This window comes from Quercus lobata, chromosome 8, assembly GCF_001633185.2.
Source record: "Quercus lobata isolate SW786 chromosome 8, ValleyOak3.0 Primary Assembly, whole genome shotgun sequence".
Lineage (NCBI taxonomy): Eukaryota > Viridiplantae > Streptophyta > Magnoliopsida > Fagales > Fagaceae > Quercus > Quercus lobata.
Window position 1 is genome coordinate 22,039,674 of NC_044911.1, and position 19,672 is coordinate 22,059,345.

The 19,672-nt window shown below is 35.8% G+C and overlaps 2 protein-coding genes across 12 annotated transcripts; both read left to right on the forward strand.

Moving 5' to 3' along the window:
* The first annotated feature begins 741 nt into the window (after positions 1 to 741).
* On the forward strand, positions 742 to 11,046 carry LOC115955074 (Fanconi anemia group D2 protein homolog). Of its 11 annotated transcripts, none has more exons than XM_031073123.1 (9): positions 742 to 1,248; positions 1,408 to 1,515; positions 1,822 to 1,964; positions 2,075 to 2,169; positions 2,269 to 2,347; positions 2,439 to 2,487; positions 2,566 to 2,646; positions 4,170 to 5,154; positions 10,545 to 11,046. In XM_031073123.1, the coding sequence occupies exons 1-7, from the start codon at positions 1,243 to 1,245 to the stop codon at positions 2,596 to 2,598; spliced, it is 513 nt and encodes a 170-aa protein (XP_030928983.1). In that variant the 5' UTR covers positions 742 to 1,242; the 3' UTR covers positions 2,599 to 2,646; positions 4,170 to 5,154; positions 10,545 to 11,046. The 11 variants fall into 11 exon arrangements, with proteins under 11 accessions (XP_030928983.1, XP_030928984.1, XP_030928981.1 ...); XM_031073124.1 differs by lacking the exon at positions 10,545 to 11,046 and adding an exon at positions 8,779 to 9,577 and having other exon boundaries at positions 4,170 to 4,719; XM_031073121.1 differs by lacking the exons at positions 4,170 to 5,154; positions 10,545 to 11,046 and having other exon boundaries at positions 742 to 1,081; positions 1,150 to 1,248; positions 2,439 to 2,641.
* A 3,228-nt stretch (positions 11,047 to 14,274) lies between these two features.
* On the forward strand, positions 14,275 to 17,447 carry LOC115956602. The gene is made up of 2 exons (XM_031074929.1): positions 14,275 to 16,406; positions 17,378 to 17,447. The coding sequence occupies exon 1, from the start codon at positions 14,275 to 14,277 to the stop codon at positions 16,384 to 16,386; it is 2,112 nt and encodes a 703-aa protein (XP_030930789.1). The 3' UTR covers positions 16,387 to 16,406; positions 17,378 to 17,447.
* The last annotated feature ends 2,225 nt before the right edge of the window (positions 17,448 to 19,672 follow it).

Here is a 19,672-nt window from a genome sequence, read left to right on the forward strand (position 1 = left end):
ATTATAATATCTATAATAATAACAAAGAAAAATAATATAAGTTTATATATACGTGTTAATTTTTATATTATTTAATTAGTACAAATAAATTATTTCTTACATATTATGTAATAAGGGTATAAGAGTAAATTTATATAAACTACATTTTATATCCTCCTATTTTTCTCCTCAACCAAACAAAAGTGTTTTTCCACTCCTCCCACTTTTTTACCCTTCCAACTAAACACATATAAGGAAAAATTAAATCTTTTTTATCCTCTTAGTTTTCCATCCCCCCACTAATTTTCTATCTTCTCATTTTTCTACTCAAATAATAATTCATTTTCTTGAGAATTGAGAAAATCAATACACAGGTACTTGTGTATTGATTAGGGACTAATCATTTGTTGTCTCCACTTGTTAAGAGAGAGTTTGGACCCACATGTGAGAAGGGGTTAAATTATGCCTAAATTATTAAACTCACCCTCTATATATATATATATTTTAAACTATTTGAGGTTTTTTACTTTTTGGGAGTGTAATTTATAACTTAGCAATCAAACACCCTAATTCTTGAGAAGCTTTCGGATTAATCAGTTTCTTTCGGTGGCTTGATATCGTTGTTGATTCCCCGATGCCTTCGCTAACAAATTGATGCAAGTCCTTTCGATTTGCCCTCCAAATTTAAAGAAAGAGATCATTGGCAGAGATTGTTGGAGATCAAAACTATAAGACTGTGGTTTTCATTCTCTTTCTTGCCGAGAAAAAAGTTGGGAAACAAATTTTCAAGAATTTTGAATCCTACATTTAATGTTGTTTGGGTTCCCAAGACAACTTGCCACATAGTTGAATTGAGCTTAATGGTTTCTGTTTTTTCGTGTCCGTGTCCCAGAAAAATATAGAAAGTACAAGATTCAGAAACTTATTGTGTTGTTTGCTTTAAATTTACAGCCACCAAAGACAAAGAGTGCATCAGGCATTGTTTGGAAATATGGAGTCTGTTCTTTGGTATTGGAAAAACAAGAAAATTCACGTACATAATAGTTGAGTTGGAGTTGGAGTTGGATGTGACTGCTTTTTCATTTATATAGTTGAGTTGGAGGTATTTCATAGTATTGTGGGCATTCTTATATAAGTGGTCTACATGACATTGTTTCACAGGCTTTCCAGTTTGTGCAGGTTTATGAGGCTTTTAGCCATTTGGCACTTTCAGCTTGATCAAGTGCAGATTCATATGGATCTTCCATTGCAAATAAACCATTGATGATAGTAAGGAAGCAGATACTGTAAAAGCCTTTTTGGAATGGAACGTATACGTTAATTTTTTGATCAATTTTGGAATCTTTGTTTTGGTTGTATTAATTGTCTTTATACTGTTACTGTTACTTGTAAAGCAATTTGATTTGTTCTGCCCCTCCCACTGGGTAGGTAAGCCATCCAGATCTGAAGTACAAGAAGATGGGCTTAATTGGAACTCTACAGATAGTTTCCTGCTTTGGAGATACAAACACTGTTTGCCGTGCATCTGCATCTCAGGTTGGACTTAGTAGTAATTCAATTAGAGATCTTCCATGGGTGATGGCGCCTGTTGTTAATGGATTAGTTTGTTGCTCAGTGTTCTTTGAATTTTGTTATGATTACTATAATATAGAGAATGTTTGCATTCAAATGTATGTTGTTTTCAGTGCTAAAATATTTCAATGAGCTGATGATTTTTTAATTTTCTTGTTTGTGAATGATTTCTTTGAGATGCAATCAGCATTAATTTCTTAGGTTTTGTCATGTTTTGTATCTTAACGAATATATTCTAGATTGTTCATTCCTGAACATCATTTTGTACAGAAGTCAAACTGTGAAGAGGCTTTGGAACTCTTGAAAACATCTCTGGACTCTTGCAAACAGTCGTCCTTACCTTTGATTTTGTTTTATGATGAATTGACTGTAATGTTGGACAACCGAACTCTTCATCCATCAATTATGGAATGGTAAGTTTAAGTTTAACAACCTAATACTGGTACTTTAATGCTACATAGCAATATGGAAAAATAATCTTGTAATTATGTTTTACTTTTTAAAACTTGTCTGTATGTTGTAGGGTTGGGAAACATGTAGGAGAGTTTGAATCTGTTTTTTTGTCTGATCTTGAAGGTGGAAAATTGCCTTTTAAGGAACCATATTTTGGTATAGAAGGTGAGTTTTGTAATGTGATGCAGTGTGAAATCCTGTTTAACCTGTAAAAAATTTATGCTGGGCTACTGATTAAAGTATCTTTTCTTGTTCTTTGTGCAGGTGAATTGTGGATGAACTTGGATGGTGATATATCTCCTGTTTGTTTGAACATTTTGCCATTGTCTTCCTCTTCGATGCAGTAATATTTTGACCATATTCTCCCACGTATTGTACCAGTCAAAACTTGTCTAAATGACTGAATGGTAAAGTTGAAATATTTTTGAATGCAGGTCATCTTCTTTACAGATTCTTCCTGAAAACTTCCTTATACCATCCACTGTAAGGCATGGTCCTTTTGGAAGTGAGAAGAGTAATACTCAATGGGATAAATAATTGGTATTTTATGTCAATCATCAGATTGAGAGGTTGACAAATCAAGGATTCCTTTGAGGAATTGACGCATTGCTTGGCCGCCCTTTGCACCTTCCTTCCTCAAAGGTTAGAACCAAAAAATGATTTTTTTTTTTAGCATCATCAATTTAGAATACTTTTCTTCATAGATTCAATTGCTTTTGTCTTGGATTCGAATATCGTATAATTCATAAAAGTTTATGGAAGGGTTTAAAAGTCTAAAAATAAATGGCTGAAGCCTTTGAAGCTATTCTTGAAGTCTTGAATTTTCATATCCTTCTTTTTTATACCTCAACAAAATTTATTTGTTGAAGGAAGACTTGCCAAATTGAAACTTTTGTTTTACATAAAATCGCCTATATATACAAGAAGTAGAGCGTGTGCTAAGCATCACTAGGGTAGTAACTTTAACCCAGGAAAAAGTACATCCTAGATGATAATGTCAAAGGCTTGCAATTTCTGGCTAGGGTGACAGACCTTGACAAATCTAGGTACTATGTAAAGCAAAGGTTTTTGTTTTTGTTTTTGTTTTTTGTTTTTTTTTAAAGAATAATTTTTAATATAAACAACTACAACAACAACAAAGGCGAAGTCCCAAATATTTTGGGGTTTGGCGATGGATTATCCACAGATTAGTTAGGGTTTGCCACTTGTATTCTTTTCTGTCATTCTATTCTATTAAAAGTCTTACTCTCTGTTACTTCCATAATTGACATGCTATTTTTTACTACTTTTAGACAATTTTTGGTATTCCCTTACGTTTCTTTGCTCCCTCAACTTGAAAGAATTATTTTTAATATAGCTTTATATATTTTCCAAAAACAAGAAGATTATGGAAGTACCTTTTCATGCTTGGTAAGTTAATATTGCAAGTGAAGGCTGAGTAAATGCTTTGGAACAAATCCAATTTCCAACTTTTATAATTAACTTTCTGCCAGTACTAGAAAGGGCCCTTATATATATATATATATTTATATATATATATATATATTTATTTATATATATTTACTCAATGTACAAGAAAGAATAGATGTAGTGATGAATAAAATATTGAGTATTGAGGTATTTTGGCCTTCTTTTTCTATTCTCATTTCATTTCTCTTTGGTATTTTGTCACTATTTTTTCACAAAGGACTAACTGAGTGTATTTAAAAAAAAATTGAATTTGAAAAGGAACTTTTTAAATTCAAGAGCTAAAATAGATACTAAACCAAAATCTAGAGACCAAATGTATATTTTTGCGTTTTATGTTTTTCTTCTTGTTCTTGGACATGGCAATTAAGGTTTTAGAAGCAAGATTGAGAGGCTTTGGAAGAGTGAAACTTTGGAAGAAAAAAAAAGGGTATCAAAACTCTTTGTTTGTTACCCTTAGCATTTTTTATTTGTCTGGGAGGTCCTGCAATAGTATACATAGCTGTATTCGTGCCTTCAAATGAGCTTTTCTCATACAAGGTATTGAATTCATGGTCTAGTTATATTTATCAATCCATATGCTACCTATCTGTTACAGGATTTTGATGTATTATTATACTCATCGTTTATGTGACTTGGTAGTGCACTGAAATTGAAACATCTGCTTTGCTTGTTTACAACATGGGTGAATATTGCAGGTTTATGGTAGACTTTCACAGAAGAAAAAAGTACTTTCACGAGTCGAATGGAATGCTCTCATGCACGCTCTCCTGAAGAAGAAAACGAATTAGCCCGAAGCACAAAGAAGGTTAAGGATTCACACAATGGCACTACTGAAGACAGCCCTGGTCAGCGTGAAGGACCTTTCCACGCTAATAAGATCTCATTTAAGGACAAACTTGTGGGAGAAATACCGGGGGGCCTATTCCCAATCTCTTGCTTTCTTGGATCAAACGGAGGCAAAATATGAGTCAGATGAAGAGACTGAGGACATTAGGAAAGCTCTTGCTGTGATTAGTCTCTCAAAAGAGACCAAACAGCGCATTCGAGCTCCATGGGCAAAAGCACTTATTGTGAAAGTTTTTGGAAAGACAGTGGGATATAATTTCCTACATGCGAAGCTTTTAAGTCTTTGGAAACCATCGGGGAGGTTTGACATGGTGGACCTGGGCAAAGACTTTTATTTACTGAGATTTGCGGTCAGGGACGATCTAAAGATGGTGCTTATGAAAGGACCTTGGTTTATTGGTGAGCACTTTTTATCTATTCGTTGTTGGGAAGCGAATTTCAAACCGTCAGAAGTTCAGGTATCCTCAGTGGCAGTGAAAAGTAGTGTAAGCAGCTTACCTGGTGTGGAAGACGACCAACAAAAGCGTTTTGTGTCGTTGGTCAAGACCAGATTTGAAAGGGAAAGAGGTGGGCCAAGTACTAAGGGCTCGGAGGGAAAGGGAAATACCCAAGCCAAGATAAGGTTAAGTCCATGATCCAGTTGTGATGATCATTATAGAGACCCGGATTGGGGGTGATCGAGCCAAAGGCATCACTGACAGGCTTCCGTTTGACGGGGCAATTCATATAGAGACTATAGGATTCGTGGCGGGTCTTTAGCTCCTTTGGAATTCGGAAAGAGTTCAGGTGACTCAGCTGGCCATATCAAAGCAAGAAATCCATGTTTTGGTGAAGGTACCCCTGTCAAATCTTGAATTCATTTGCTTTGCTGTATATGCTAACCCTAGATTTCATGAAAGATGCATTTTATGGAATAATTTAATAAATGTTGCTAACCTACATGACATGCCTTGGATTATTGCTGGGGATTTTAATGAGGTTCTTCCTGAAGGGGATAAGTTTGGGGGTAGAAGTGTTTGCTTAAACAGGTCTTTGCTTTTTAAAGAAGTGCTTGACTGCTGTAATATGATTGATATGGGGTTTGTGGGACCCCGGTTTACTTGGACAAATAAACGGAATGTCAACACTCTTGTCCAAGAAAGAATTGACCGCTTCTTTGCCAACCTTAAGTGGTATGCTACTCACTCGGATGCTAGAGTAACTCACCTTATTAGATGTGTGTCTGACCATTGTCTGGTTCTCCTTGAGTCAAACCTAAGTACTGGTGTGTTTCTCCCCAGGTCGTTCAAATTTCATAATGTTTGGCTTTCAGATTTATCTTTCCCAGGAATTGTCTTGGATGCTTGGGGGCAAGCTCGTCTACTTTGGGAATCTATGGAAAATTTTTCCAAGAAAGCTACAGATTGGAACATAAATCACTTTGGGAATATTTTTGGTAAAAAGAAGCGAGTTATGGCTCGCCTTAATGGCATCCAGAAAGCCATAGCCATCTACCCCTCGCATTCTCTACTTGAGCTAGAGAAGGAGTTGCTCCTAGAGCTAAATGTTTTGTTAAACCAAGAGGAGGAGTTTTGGGTGCAAAAATCTAGAATTAACAGGCTGGTTGAGGGTGACCGGAATATTGCATTTCACCATTTGACTACCATGGTGAGGAGACAGTGCAATAAAATCTCATGCATTAAAAATGATTTGGGGGAGTGGATTCAAAGTGAAGTTGGGACCATGAATTTTATTAGAGGGGGCTTTGAGAAATTATTTACAACTAGCTTGGAGTCCTCTCCTTTCCACCCCTCTCAGCCTTCTAAGTGGCAAGCTGTTTTGACTGAGGAAGAGAGGTCCAATTTGGGTGCTATGGTCACGGATGTGGAGATTAAGGACGGGCTTTGGGCTTTGAAGGCTTTCAAAGCGCTAGGTCAAAATGGACTTCATGCAGGATTTTTCCAAAGATTCTGGCTTATTGTGGGGAATTCAGTAAAGGCAGAAGTGAAAAAAGCTTTCATGGAGTGTAAAATCCCGAATTACCTTAACCACACTAATATTTTGTTGATCCCTAAGATAGCGGGTTCGGAGAGATTGGGAAATTACCGCCTAATTAGTTTGTGCAACACAGTGTACAAGATGGTCACCAAGATTATTGTTGCTAGGATTCGGCCCTACATTGATAAACTTGTTTCCCCTCTTCAGTCAGCTTTTGTCTCGAGAAGGAGACGTGTGGACAATGCCATTGTGGTCCAAGAACTCATCCATACTATTAGTAGCAAGAAAGGTAAGGTGGGTTACAAGGCTATCAAAGTGGATTTGGAGAAGACATACGACAAGGTTGAATGGAGTTTTATTCGGGAAGTGCTAATCAATGCAAACCTTCCCCAAAATTTGGTTAGCCTTATAATGAGTTGTGTATCGTTGGTCTCTACTTCCATTCTTTTTAATGGAGGGAACATGGAGCCTATTCTTCCCTCACGAGGAATTAGGCAAGGCGATCCACTATCTCCCTATTTATTCATCCCTTGTATGGAAGCCCTTGGCCATCTTATTGAGGAGAAATGTGAGGAAAAGTTCTGGACCCCCGTCAAAAGTTCCATAAGTGGGTTTGCTTTTTCGCAACTTTTCTTTGCGGATGATTTGGTGCTTTTTGCTAAGGTGGATCATGTCAATTGCTCGACCATTAGGGATGTGTTAGATGCTTTTTGTGCTAGATCTAGGCAGTCCATAAGTGATAGCAAATCAAGGGTGTTCTTCTCCCCAAATGTTGATGTTGATACTAGATAATCCTTATGTGATATATTAGGATTTCATTCCACCGCCAACCTTGGTAAGTACCTCGGATTTCCCATAAAGCATCGTGGAACCAACAATGAAGATCTTAGCTTTGTGCTGGATAGGGTTAAGAATAAATTGGCTGGTTGGAAAGCCAATCTTCTTTCTTTGGCTGGTAGGGCTGTTTTGATTTAAGCATCTACTTCTACCATCCTAATGTATGTTATGCAGTGCACGGCTCTTCCCAACAAGTTGCTTGACAACATTGATAGGGTCAATCGAAATTTCTTGTGGGGGTTGATGGAAGATGCCAAAAAAACTCATTGGGTGGGATGGCATAAAGTGACCAAATTTAAGGAGGAAGGGGGTTTAGGAATTCAATCAGCTAAGGGAAGGAAACAAGCTTTGTTGGCCAAACTAAATTGGAGATTCCATGTGGAAAAGGATGCTTTGTGGGTTAAAGTTCTTAACAAAAAATACTGTTCTAACCGTAGGCTTAGGGCCAAAAATGGTGATAGACTTCCTTGTTCTAGGGCTTGGAAGGCTATGAAAATAGGGGTTGAAGTATTCAAGAAGGGGAGTAGGTGGATTCCGGGGAGAAATAGCACTTTGAGTGTTTGGCATGACAATTGGGTCCCCAATGGTTCTTTAAGATCAATTATTCATGGCCCTCTCACTGTTGAAGATGAATCTCTTCGGGTTAAGGATGTTTTTGGTCCGCATGGGTGGGATTGGTCTAGGATTTCCTTTGTGTTACCAAGTCAGGTTCTTATGGATATCAACTCCATTCCATGTTCTATTAGAGCTGACCAAGAAGGAGACAGGTTGTTTTGGGCAGGTGCGAAGAAAGGAGATTTTGACTTGAATTATGCTTACTCTATAGCCTTGGGTAGTGTGGTGGATGGGAGTTCTTTTTCTGGTAGTTGGGTGTGGAAATTAGACACTTTGTCTAGAATAAAGACGTTTATTTGGCAGTGTTTGCATAATAGTATCGGAGTGGGAGAGTGCCTTATTAGAAGGTGTATAAAGGACTCGGCTACGTGCCCTTTGTGCCAAAGGGAACTTGAATCCATTCTGCATAGATTGAGGGATTGTGAGGTAGCTAAACTTACTTGGGGCAGTTAGGAATCCACGAATACAACAACTTCTATAAGGGCAACCTGAGTTCTTGGCTTGAGAAAAACTGTAAGTTTATTGGGAATAGAGCGAGCAGCCAACCCCCTTGGAGTATGGTCTTTCCCTTTGCTAATTGGCTTATGTGGAAACATAGAAATGGTGTGGTTTTTAAGAACCAACATGTTCAATCTTTTGTCCATAAGGATGCGTTGTTTTAGGCTGTAGAGTTTTAGCATTGTGGGCTGTCTCCGAAAGTTGCAGGTAGCAGAAAGGTGGTTCATGTCAGATGGGAGAAGCCCCAAGTTGGATGATACTGTCTTAATGCTGACGGTGATGCATCAGCTAGTTCGGGTAGAGCTGGTTGTGGTGGTTTGGTCAAGAACGAGCAAGAAGTGGCTTGGGGGTTTCTCCAGGAGGCTTGGGTGTTTGAATAGTTTTGTTGAAGAGTTGTGGGGCCTTTATGCTTTGTAAAAACATGCAACTGAATGCAGTTAACGTTCAAATTGATGCCATGGCTGTTGTTCAACTCCTCACCAGGTCAACAAACAATAATCTCTTTGTTTTGCCTCTTATTGATGATTGCAGGAAGTTAATTGCCCAAATCCCCCATGTCTGGATCATGCATTGTTATCGTGAAGCTAATTTGTGTGCTGATTGTTTGGCTAGTATAGGGATTGTTCAAGAGAGAACTTTTATTTTGTATCAAGATCCGCCTGTGGATCTTTTGGAGCTGTTAAGCTCAGATAGAGATGGCTTGTATGTTAACAAGACCATTTCTGATTCTTCCTTTCTTGCTTAGTTTTGTTTGTTTAATGAATTTCCCTTCAACCAAAAAAAAAAAAATATTGCAGGTTTGACAAATATGTCATTATTAAGTCCTGTAATTCTTAAAATTTTGAAAAAGGGTGGGGGTAGGAGGAGTTGGTATTGTTTGAGGTGTTCAATTGTGCTTTAATAAATTTAGACAAACGATAGGCAACTTCATCATTCTCTTTTGAAGAGCTTCTGTTGTATTTTTTTTTTTTTTGGTTTTTTTGTTTTTGATTTTGTTTTTGATTTTGTTTTTGTTTTTGTTTTTGGGGTGTTATTAGTTATGATTGTCTCTACATTAGAACCTTTCATTCTTATACTATCATTTTTTAATAATTGATGAGGATTGGTCAATAACTTAAGTTCATGTATTCTGATGATGTGCAAAAATCGTAAGTAAGTCGTAGTTTCCAAGTCACTTCAATGGATACTTGTAAGAACAAAGGACCAAACAGAAGGCACCGGCCGAAAACCCTCCAAAGGTCAAGTTAGCAAATGAGAAATCTCTATGAACTCTTTAGTGAGAGAGTTAGGGATTTTTTGCGTACCTGTGAAAGGCGGAGGTTTGGTTCTTATGGGTCTGTTTGGATAGAACTTATTTTGCTGAAACTGAAAACTGAAAACTGAAAACACTGTAGCAAAATAATTTTTAAATGTATGAATAGTGCTGTGAGACCCATTTTTAATGAAAAAGTTGATAAAAAGTGGAGTTTGTGGGACCCGTGAACAGTGCACAAGTGCACTGTTCACAGCAGACCAGGTCAACAGTTGCGGCTGGGGAGAAAAAAAAGAAAAAAAAGAAAACGCAGACGGGCAAACGCCCTATCCAAACTGCACCTATATAGTAGCAAGTGGTGAATTGAAATCCCTTCAAAGTAGTGATTTTTCCTTGTTGGGAGGGCTTGGCACTTAGGGTTTCCAAGATTTTAGAGTGTCTTTTCATATGAGAGAGATACAGGTGAGTAATGAGTTTTATTTTGCGTGTCATGCAAGGCATTTCCATGTACAGGTATTCGTGGGGACCAAGACAAGCCATGTTGGATTCGTCAGCCTCTCCTCCCTATCAGGCCCTTAACCCGTCCAATGGTTTCCCATTGGCTTACAGAGGTGCCCGTCGAGTTTCATTATGGGGTCGTCACGTTTGGTGTCGTCGGCCTAAGTCTTCCGTTGGTTTTCATGAAGCTGACGGATACGCGGGTGCCGTCGACCTTTTTGTGTGATGCTCTCGGGGTATTAAATTTATGGCTAAAATATCCCTATCATATTCTTCTATAACTTGATCCAAATTAATTTATTCACAAAAAAGAAAAAAAGCAAGAAGAATTTTTTATATTAATTTCATTATATGAGGGAATTCTTCCTTGCTAGTAGAACTTTGAATTTGACCTCAATTTTATAAGTTTAATGCTCCCAATCTGTATATGAAATTGTTATTTTTTAAATTTTAATTATTCAATGTAGCTTTTGATATTTTTAGTTTTATCTTGATTTATAACTTTTGTTTGTTATTGTGATTTGGTTTGGGTTTTATGTTCTTGTAGTCTGTCAATACTGCTGGGTTTGCCTAGTGCATTGATTTTTTTTGGCTTGTGCAATACCAGTACTTCTCTGGAGCTGGTTGGAAGTCTTTGACAGAGAAGCAAAAACATATTTGTGTCTATCTCTCTATTATGCAGCAAATTGGATACCGGAACTGATAAAGTCATTAAGTTTATAAATTTTGCCTTTATGTTTGGAAGGACAGATTATTCACATTGTAGTTTGATACACACTTACACTCCTGCTGCCACATGAAGCTCAATGCCTTCTGTACACAAGTAGAGGGAAGAGTTGCATGTACAAGTCAAGCTACAAAAGAGGATACTGTTTTCAAGCTATTGAAGCGTTTGGGGAACCTTGTGTATGTGACTATGTTCTCGTGCTCTTGACAATGTTTACTCTATGGGTCAGTTTTATTATTGATGAGTTGCAAATGTGGCGTAAATTCTGTGAGTAGTGCTTAACTGAAATTTTTGATAGGCTCGGTCCAGCCTAAATAGCCAATGGTTCTAGCTTTAATGGCACTTCTCCCCTAGTAAATTTTTTTCCTTTTAGAAGCCTCCATGTGTGATTTTTAGCATGCCAATTTTTTTCCACTGTCGGTATGATTTAGAAACTAATATAATACAACCAAATACCAACAGTTCATGTGAGTTAACTCTTAAAAAATAAAAAGAAAATACACAATCCACATGCAGCTAAAAAGGAACAAACGCAATACTTTTCAATTAATAATTGAAGGGAAAATTAAAACACCACACAAAACTTTTATAAATATAATTAAAATAATTTACTGAATTTTTTTTCCCCCATATTCTATATAATGAAACAAATTACAATGAAGAGTATATCATGTGGCAGCATTCCAAGGGTTATGTGATTGACGGAAGAAAACAAAAAGTTGTTCAAAATTTTAAGCTATGATATGAGATCTAATATTAAAAAAAATGAGAAATGATATGTCTACAACATTTTCACAATATTTTTACAACAAATCCTAAGTGGCAGGTTGTTATTGGTTGTTATTGTTGGGGCATAAAAGCAATCTTAGTGTTAGGTTCAAATATGAACCAATAACAACTAACCTTTTATGATTTGTTGTAAAAATATTGTGGATGTAGCACCTTTCTAAAAAAATATATTAACTTTCCATTTGTTATATGAATTATACTTATATTTATATCTCAAATGTTCAATGAGTTTTATTTTGTGTAAATATATTTCAAAAATTTAACAAAACATATCATTATATACCTTTCCATGACATTATTTCATTTTCAGTTATTAAAGTCAATTAAATATAATAAAAAATCTAAATTGAGTTTGAGAAATATATTTGTCAGCACTTTTCAAAGGAGCATGAAATGAAGAAAAACTTTTCCCAAAATTACATAGGTTTCATTCATATATTTGCAAATAAATAAATAAACATAACCCATGCAAGGCAATGACCTTCTTTCTTTTTTCTTTTTCTTTTTTTTTCTTTTTTGGTTGAGAAAGATGTAAGGCAGTGATCTGTAACTAGTTAATACAATAAAGTTGAAATTCGTGAATTGAATAGATATATGCTTTTTTTTTTCTTTAACTATCTCGTGATTGCACCTGTTAACTACAAGTATGAAATAAAAGACATTAACTTTTTGTTAACTTTTCTAAAACTACCACATAATTTTTTGAAATTTTCCATTTTTTATGTCACTATTTTAATTTGGTTTTTAGAACACCATTTTTAATTTAGTTTTTAGAGTTGCATATTTAAACTTCTTAGGAGTTAGAAATGTAACTTAACACAGTAAGACTAAACAAATTTTAATTAAATTTGATTTTATCTTTTCTAAATAATTCTAATTAAATTAGGTAAATTATTTTATTCTATTTTTTATTTTGATTTTATTTATTTATTAGTAATCATACATAAATATATCTTGTGAGACTTTTCTATTTATTTGAAAAATGAAAACTGAAGGCTTGTTTCGTAAGAGAATTTAAATATGCCTTTTTGTTTTGTAAATCATAAAATAGTGGGTCTTACACTTGAATCTATTATTTGGTTGATGTTCTCTAAATATCGTTTTGAGAAAATTATATCCTATTTTCCTTGTTCATAAAATGGTTGAGAGGATGATTTCAAGATACATAAAATATTTTTAATGGTAGTTGTAAATAAATTGAAAACAATAGATCCCACAGATTTATCCAAACTCTTGTATCTCTTAAATCAAGGTGCTTATATCTTTATCACAAAAAAAAAAAAAAAAAAAAAATCTCACCATTGAATTTTCTTTTTAGAAGAAAAAACTAAGCTTTTATTAATAAAAATCAGCTGCAAGTACATTATTAAGTTGTGGTGGAACATCCTCCATCCACATTACCAAACTGCTAACATGTCTTGCATGTCTAGCAAAGTTAAACACATATATATACCAAACACAATTTTATTTTTTCACATTTGAAAATATGTTATTAGAAATATAGTACCAAACACATTCTTTTGCATTATGAGTACTTTAAACATGTATTTTTACAATACTTTTTAAACCACAGTTTTCACATCATTTTGAACAACACTTGAGCACCACTACCAAACAGACCCTAATTCCTTAAATAAAGCTCCATCAAAATTAATTTTGTGGGAGGAAGCCAAAGGTGGAGACCAAGTAAGTAGAAACCTAAACGTGAGAGGATCTAGTAGCTTGAGAAGTAGCAGGTTGAACTCATGAGTAGAAATCCTGCAGAGCTTGGTTGGCTTGAAAGAGAACCCGATCCAAGGGAAGAGGATTTGTAACTGTTCTAGCTTGATTTTTGTGAAACCAAATGGTCCAAAAAATCACAGAGAAAGCTTATCATTTAAAAAAAATAAAAATACATGAGCTCTATTCCTTTATTATTATCAATAATATATATATATATATTGGTAATTTTTTATTAAAAAAAATAAAAAATAGAAATGGTCTCTAAAAAAAAAAAGGTTAAAAATGGGAGCCAAACACATATAATGTAAAAATTATTATCTAAATACTAGTTTCAATTTAAATTTTCTGAAAATTGTTTTCATATTGTTTTGAAAATAAAAACAAAAATCCTCCTACCAAACAGGTGCTTATCCATTCGCCATGACTGATTTTTACTCCATGAATCTTAACATATAAATGGGCACTTAGATCTTATCAGTAAAATGGAGAATATGGTAACTATTTAAATAATAATAATAATGAAGAAGAAGTTTCAACTAGGACTAAGACTTTTCAAAACTAATCAATTTGGTTCCTAAAATCAATTTGGTCCCTAAAACCGGATTTTTCAAAACTAATCAACTTGATTCCTAAAACCAATTTAGTCCCTAAAACTGTTGAGAAAAAATAACTAACTGTTTACGAACTAAGTTAGTTTTAGGGATCAAATTGACTAATTTTGAAAAGTCTTGGATTTAATTGGCATTAGTCCAAACCTTAGGGGATGTTAGTAGAATTTACCCAAATAATAATAATAATAATAGTATGCAGGTAAATGATAAGAAAAATTATTTTTAAAAAATAAGGTAAAATTGAAACTCTAAAACGTGGAGCTCAAGTCATTTTTTAAATCCCTCCTATCTAGTTGCCTAAAAAACACAAAATTGAGAAAAGCCCTCCAAATTCACAACATTTCGGATTCAAGGCAGGAGCTAGTCCCCATTAGAAATTAGCCACTGCAAATTGAAAGGAAAACAAAGTGAAAGAAAGAAAGAAAGCCATGTTGCGTTGCGTCAAATACCCCATAAGAAACCAGAGAAACCCAATTATTCATGAAGTTTTTTCCTCCATTGGAATTAGAATTAAAACCCTACAGCTTTTAAACCCTTCCAAAACCCTAACAACTTTATCAAACCCAAATGTTCTCACCTCGTCAAACCCTGATGTTGTTCAAAATGATGATCGAATGGGTCTTCTTGGTCCCACAGAGCTCTACAATCAAACCCCAAGTGCAACAATCTTAAACCCTACTAAAACCCTAAAAACTTCATCAAACCCTGATGTTCACAGTGATGATCAAATGGGTCTTCTTGATCCCCCAGAGCTCTATAACCAAACCCCAACGCCAACCCCCCAACCAGAACCTAAGACTGGTGACCCATTCATGGACCTCATGGTTGCCGATTACAACAAAGCCAATCACCAAACACCCCCAAGGGGCTACACCGAGAACCTCTCACCCACCTTCCTCTCCTCTGGCAATCCTTGCCTCGATTTTTTCTTCCATGTCGTGCCCGATACGCCACCTGAGACCTTGAAACAGAGACTTGAACTGGCCTGGGCACACAATCCCCTCACCACCCTTAAGCTCATCTGTAATCTCCGAGGAGTACGTGGAAGCGGCAAGTCTGACAAAGAAGGTTTCTACACAGCAGCGCTTTTTCTCCACATGAACCACCCTAAAACCCTAGTCCACAACCTGGAGTTTTTTGCTAATTTCGGCTACTTCAAAGACTTGCCAGAGATTCTTTACCGACTTCTACAAGGCCCTGATATTCGTAAGAAGCAAAAACACGAGCATGATTGTAACAAAAAATACAATGTGAAGCCAATTTTTGTCGCCAAGGAAATTACGCAGGGGCTGAGGGAAAGGAAGCGCTTGGCTATGGCTAACAAAGCCCTTGAGAGATATAATCGTGACATGGATTTTCGTTCATTGCACAACAGCGTATCAGACTTGTTTGCCAAGTATTTAAAGGCAGACATGGAGTTCCTAAACTCAGGGCAGTTGAACAAGATCAGTCTTGCAGCCAAATGGTGCCCTTCAATTGATTGCTCGTTCGATAGGTCTCTCTTGCTTTGCGAGAGTATTGCAAGGAGGGTTTTCCCCGTGGAGTCGTACTCGGAATACCACGGTGTTGTAGAGGCACATTATGCATATAGGGTGCGTGACAGGTTAAGGAAGGAAGTTTTGGTACCACTTAGGAAGGTGTTGCAGTTGCCTGAGTTGTATATGAGTGACAAACGTTGGAATGAGCTTCCATACAATAGAGTTGCTTCGGTGGCCATGAGGCTTTACATGAAAAGGTTCCTTAAGCATGATGAAGAGCGATTTAAGAAGTATTTAGAAGATGTTAAATGTAGGAAATCAACAATCTCTGCGGGGGCATTGCTTCCCCATGAGATCATTGAGTCTGCGACAGAGGGAACAGAAGCTGAGGCTGAAGTTGCAGACCTTCAATGGAAGAGGATGGTGGAGGATTTGTCAAAGGAAGGCAAGTTGAGGAACTGCCTCGCCGTTTGTGATGTCTCTGGGAGCATGTGGGGCACCCCTTTCAACGTGTCTGTTGCATTGGGGTTGTTGGTTTCGGAACTGAGTGAAGAGCCGTGGAAAGGCAAGGTTATTACGTTTAGTGAGAAACCTCAGCTTCATATAATTAAAGGGGATGATCTTAAATCGAAGATGAGGTTTTCGCAGCAGGTAGACTTTATGAACACCGATTTTCAGAAGGTGTTTGATCATATATTGCAAGTGGCTGTGGACGGGAACTTGAAGGAGGACCAGATGATTAAGAGGGTGTTCGCGTTTAGTGACATGGAGTTTGATGAAGCTTCGAAGAATGATTGGGAGACCGACTTTGAAGTGATACAAAGGAAGTTTAGGGAGAAAGGATACGGGTCTGTTGTGCCAGAAATTGTGTTTTGGAATCTGAGGGACTCCCAGTCCACGCCGGTTGTTTCCATGCAGAAGGGGGTGGCAATGGTGAGCGGGTTTTCAAAGAATATGATGAAGTTGTTCTTGAATAATGATGGGGAAATCTTGAACACCGAGTTTATAATGGAAATGGCCATCTCTGGTGACGAGTATCAGAAACTTGCTGTGGTGGATTGATTATCTTTGCATAGTATTGAGTAAGTTTTATTTTTGAGGTAAAACTTGATTAGAGTTTCTTAGCTACACTACATTAGATTCTCAATTAAATTTAACTATATATATAATCGTATAAAATTTAATTTTCTATGGAAAAGATAATGCTATTTCTACTTTATTGATCAATGTAACTATGTGCTTATATTTAATTGGTAGAGTTAAGGAACTGCACATAAAAAACTATGCCAAAATTGTGTCCATTGTGGTTTTCTTGACTCGAGCAATGCTTTGGTATTTTTGTACCTTTTTGCTCTTTGTCCCAGAACCAAAAAAAAACCTGTGCATTTATGTTATTGGGTTGATTATCAAAACAAAAGAAACAAAACTGAAAATTTAGGATATATAATATATGTGAGACCAGAAAAATTTGGGTTCATCCTTCTCTTTGGATAATTGAAGATTATGTTGACATAGGCAAGAAGTAAGGTAGTAAAACATAAATTTTGTGAGAATGAGAAGAGAAAGCCACAGAAAGAATAAATTTTTTTTTGCTGCAGAATTGTTATTGATAAGGAACGATGGATTACAAATCTGTTTTCTATTTCTTTGGTGCAGAGCTGCTGCTCCTGCACAACATCAGAGATTTATGTTTTGCTGCAAAGCATAGAAATTTCTGTTCCACACACATTTACAGCAGATCATACTTGATAAGAGTATTCTACAGATAACAATGATATTTATGTTTTGCTAAGGAGTTATGAGCCAGTTTTTCTGCTTCAGAGTATGAGTGGACAGGCTTTTAGTACTAAAATAAGTTATTCCTTTTTCGTTACATCCTTTGAAGGAATGAACTCAAAATCATGATATTGTTTGTTGGTAGCTTAGTTAGAGGGAAGAAGCTACATACATTTAGTTGGACTGGATATATTTTCTAATTTTGATTTTTTTTAATAGAATTTTATAATAAATGTTATCGGAATTATATACTTGCTGATCAATTTTATTGAGACAGGAAAAATATTGATTAGATGATGAGTTACTGGATTAGATGTGGTGAAATCATAATCAGTGTGTATTTGAGTTTGATAACGATGATAAGCTTCATACCGAAGTGTATGTGTATATGCCTCTACTAAGGTGCTCGGTGCTTTGTTTATATACAAGGGGGGAAGGAATTAAAGTAGCCGTTCTGCGTCATTAAAACTTGGGTGTTGGACAGATTATCAAAGAAAAACTTGGGTGCTGGACAAGGAATTAAAAGAAGACATGAATCACTTTCGTAAGGATGCCTCTTTTGTTTGATTTGACATTGGTGTTGTTCACTTGTACACAACCTATGAGTATGGGTGGGACAATTGTACGTGCTTGACAGTTTCAGTTGTGTTTAGAGGGCCTAAACTCAGTTCTTCTTAGTTGAGTTGGTTTGGACATTGCATTATTACGTTGATTCTGCACACAGCCAACTGATCAATGTATTTTGGGATGTAAGACGAAAATTTTGAAAGCGACCTTTTATTTTTTAAATAATTATATAATATTTATTGAACTTATGATATTATTTTATTATTATTATAATTTTTTTTTTGAGATATAAAATTAATAATTAAGTTTTTGATGTGATAAATGATAAAGAGATCTTTTAGATTTTACTGTTAACAGATGGGATTCCTATCCAGAATAGAACCAGAAGCAATATCCGATTTTGCATGGAGACCATGCAAAAGGGAGAAACTTAAAAAGGTCATTTTAAAAAAAAAAAATTCTTTGGGACAATTCTATTGCATACGGGTGCATTTACACATTGCCAACATATAACTGAAAACATAATTTTACATCACAATTTCAAGCATTAAAATATGACTTAAAATCACTATTTTAATTGTTTTGGACAGAGCGTAAATGCACATAATGTGTGCAACAAACATTATCCTTTTGCTTTAGGGCTCGTTTGGATTGAGAGAGGAAAGAGGAAAAGTAGATGAGAGTAGAGTAGAATTTTCCTTTTGCTTTAGTTGAAAATAGATTAATTTTGAATTAAATCTACTCTACTTCTCCTCCCTTCCCTTCAATCTAAACGAACTATTAGTCCAGTACCTAACAAGTAAAAGATTGAGAAGTCTTTAACCAAAAAAAGAAAAAAGAAAAAAAGATTGAGAGGTCAAAGACTAAATAAAAAGTACTGAATAGACTAGGAGTATTGATTGAGTGGATGACATTACTTTCTCGGCTCCTAAAAGACATTTAGCTATATAAGAGTATTAGTAGTAGTGAAGCTAAATAGCTATATAACTATTTTAGCATCACAAAAACACAAAAATACATGTTACAATAGTGGAGCCATAGTTAAAAAATTTTAGCTTCTTGCTACAATGCACAGCTATTTATGATTGTGCACTGTAGCAAGAAGAAGAAAAAAAAGATTATTAAACTTCTCTCTTTTCTCTCATTAAAAAAATATTTTCTCTTTTTCTTTCTTTCTCTCTCTCTCCAGAATCCCTTATCTCCTCACTGCTTCGTTGGCCAGCTCGCCGATGATGGTGCTCATAAAATCCATATAAAAACCCACCAAATCAAACACCCATCCACCAAAAAAACATAAGATCGGACCACTGCCATTGAAGCAACACCGATCCACCAAACCCACACCACAAAATACAAAACACAAACCCATAGAGATAGAGTAGAGAGAAAGATCAAAGTAATGCTGGTCCAAATTCCATACAACCACCACAAAACACAAACCCACATCACAAATCACAAATCCATGGCAGATTGGTTAAAGTAGAGAGAAAGATCACAAACCCATGGCACAACCCACAAACCCGTGCTAGCAAGGAAGGTGAGAGCTTCAGCGAGTTCGTCTCTGGCCACGGCACAACCCACAAACCCGCACTAGCACAACCCACAACCCACAGGATCCTTGAGAGCTTTGACGATTTTGTCTCCGGTGCCGGTGAGGAAGGTTTCGAAATGGTGATGGGTGGGAAGGAGAGAGCGGCAACGAGATAGAGAGAAGTGAGAGTGGAGAGTGGAGAGGAGAGAAATGAGAAGGTATTTTTTTTTTTTTTTTTTTTTTTTTTTTTTTTTTTTTTTTTTTACAGTGGAGAGTGAGGCACAGCACGCACAAAGATAGAGAGAAAGAATTTTTTTTTTCTGAGAAAGAGAAAGAAAGAAATTAATAAAATAATGTAGTAGATTTATTATTTTATTGTGATGTTTATATTATTTTATTGTATTGAAAGCTAAAATAGTTCCATTGTTGCTGGATGTTTTGTAAAGTGAATAAGTAAAACAGATAAAATAACTT

Bases quoted from the DNA above. Each gene is read 5' to 3' on its own strand.
- LOC115956602 (XM_031074929.1), top strand. From the start codon at position 14,275: ATGTTGCGTTGCGTCAAATACCCCATAAGAAACCAGAGAAACCCAATT.
- LOC115955074 (XM_031073113.1), top strand. From the start codon at position 4,296: ATGGCACTACTGAAGACAGCCCTGGTCAGCGTGAAGGACCTTTCCACG.